This window comes from Fibroporia radiculosa (assembly GCF_000313525.1).
Source record: "Fibroporia radiculosa TFFH 294 genomic supercontigs, scaffold10670, whole genome shotgun sequence".
NCBI classification, from domain to species: Eukaryota; Fungi; Basidiomycota; class Agaricomycetes; order Polyporales; family Fibroporiaceae; genus Fibroporia; species Fibroporia radiculosa.
Genome location: NW_012132962.1, coordinates 9,370 through 10,447, shown reverse-complemented (window position 1 = coordinate 10,447; position 1,078 = coordinate 9,370). Strand labels below are relative to the sequence as shown.

General features: G+C 66.0%; 1 protein-coding gene across 1 annotated transcript; it reads right to left on the bottom strand.

Moving 5' to 3' along the window:
- Window positions 1-500: 500 nt before the first annotated feature.
- FIBRA_09139 (uncharacterized protein) lies at window positions 501-893 on the bottom strand (the record flags this gene model as incomplete). The annotated part of the gene is made up of 1 exon (XM_012321467.1): window positions 501-893. One exon carries the CDS (start codon window positions 891-893, stop codon window positions 501-503), a length of 393 nt encoding a protein of 130 aa, XP_012176857.1.
- Between the last annotated feature and the right edge of the window lie 185 nt (window positions 894-1,078).

The window sequence follows — 1,078 nt, the reverse complement described above, 5'->3', positions numbered from 1 at the left end:
CCCGTCGCTGTCTGTCGCCCCGCAGAGCCAACGGCCACATAACGTCAACGCCCACGTTGGCAACGTTACTCCCGTAAGCACCTCCTTGTTCTCTCGCGCGCGTCCCCGTCGTCGTCACGCTGCGGACAGCACCGCCGACGTCCGCGCACGCAGGCGGCCGCGGCCGCGTAGCAGCTGAGCTATACGTGCTAGCCCTGTCCTCAGGTGCCACCAGAGTCGACCGTCCAGCGTCCGCCGGACGCGGGCAGACGCCCCCGTGACCGCGCAGCGCATGCTCGCCCGGCAGGTGATATCGAATCTGCGGTCGAGCGCCGCGGCCCATAGTATACTCGCAAGGGCGCGCGCGCACACTGTCAGCGCCATAGTGCGTCCTGAAAGCCGGAACACCACCGGTGACCAGCAACGGCTGGGTTGCGGCTCAGCGTGGTGGGTGCGGGCGTCGCGCGAGTGTGACGTTCGAATTCGTCCTGCGCCGATTGGCAATCGTCGAGGATGCTGCTTCAAGCTGACACCGTCGCCGCTGACACACCGCGGTGCTGGCAGTGGGCTGGTTCTGCCGAAGAAGCCATCACAGTTGCCACCGGAGGCGGAGGCTGCCACGCAAGGTTTGGACGCTGCCCCTTTCTGGACGCGGTGCGCGCCTCGATCGGGCTTCCGAGTTTGAAGTTGCGTGCCACCCTCGTGACATGTATTCGTCGTGGTCGTGTGCTGATGCGACCTTTGAGCCAATTGTGGACAGCCGGAGCCTGATCGGTATGCATCTGCACCCGCCAGATCAGCTGCGAGGGGAGACTGAGATGGGTGGGCGTGCGCCACGTTTGCCGCTCGATTGTGTACGGTATCGCGGGGGAAGGGACGGAATAACGCGCACGGAGGAACGTTCCCTCAGCCATCATCCACTCGCACGTGACATCGCCAGCCGACGGTTCTCGTCATGCCCCCGTCAAAGCCCTCACGCGTGCCCGCTGATGTGCCCAGCATGGTGCGCGGGCCGTCTCCGGCGCGGCAGACGGGGGCCCTGCGCGACACTGGGCATCTCGAACGTCAACGCGGGCGTCTGGCGCTGTGGGTTCTGGAT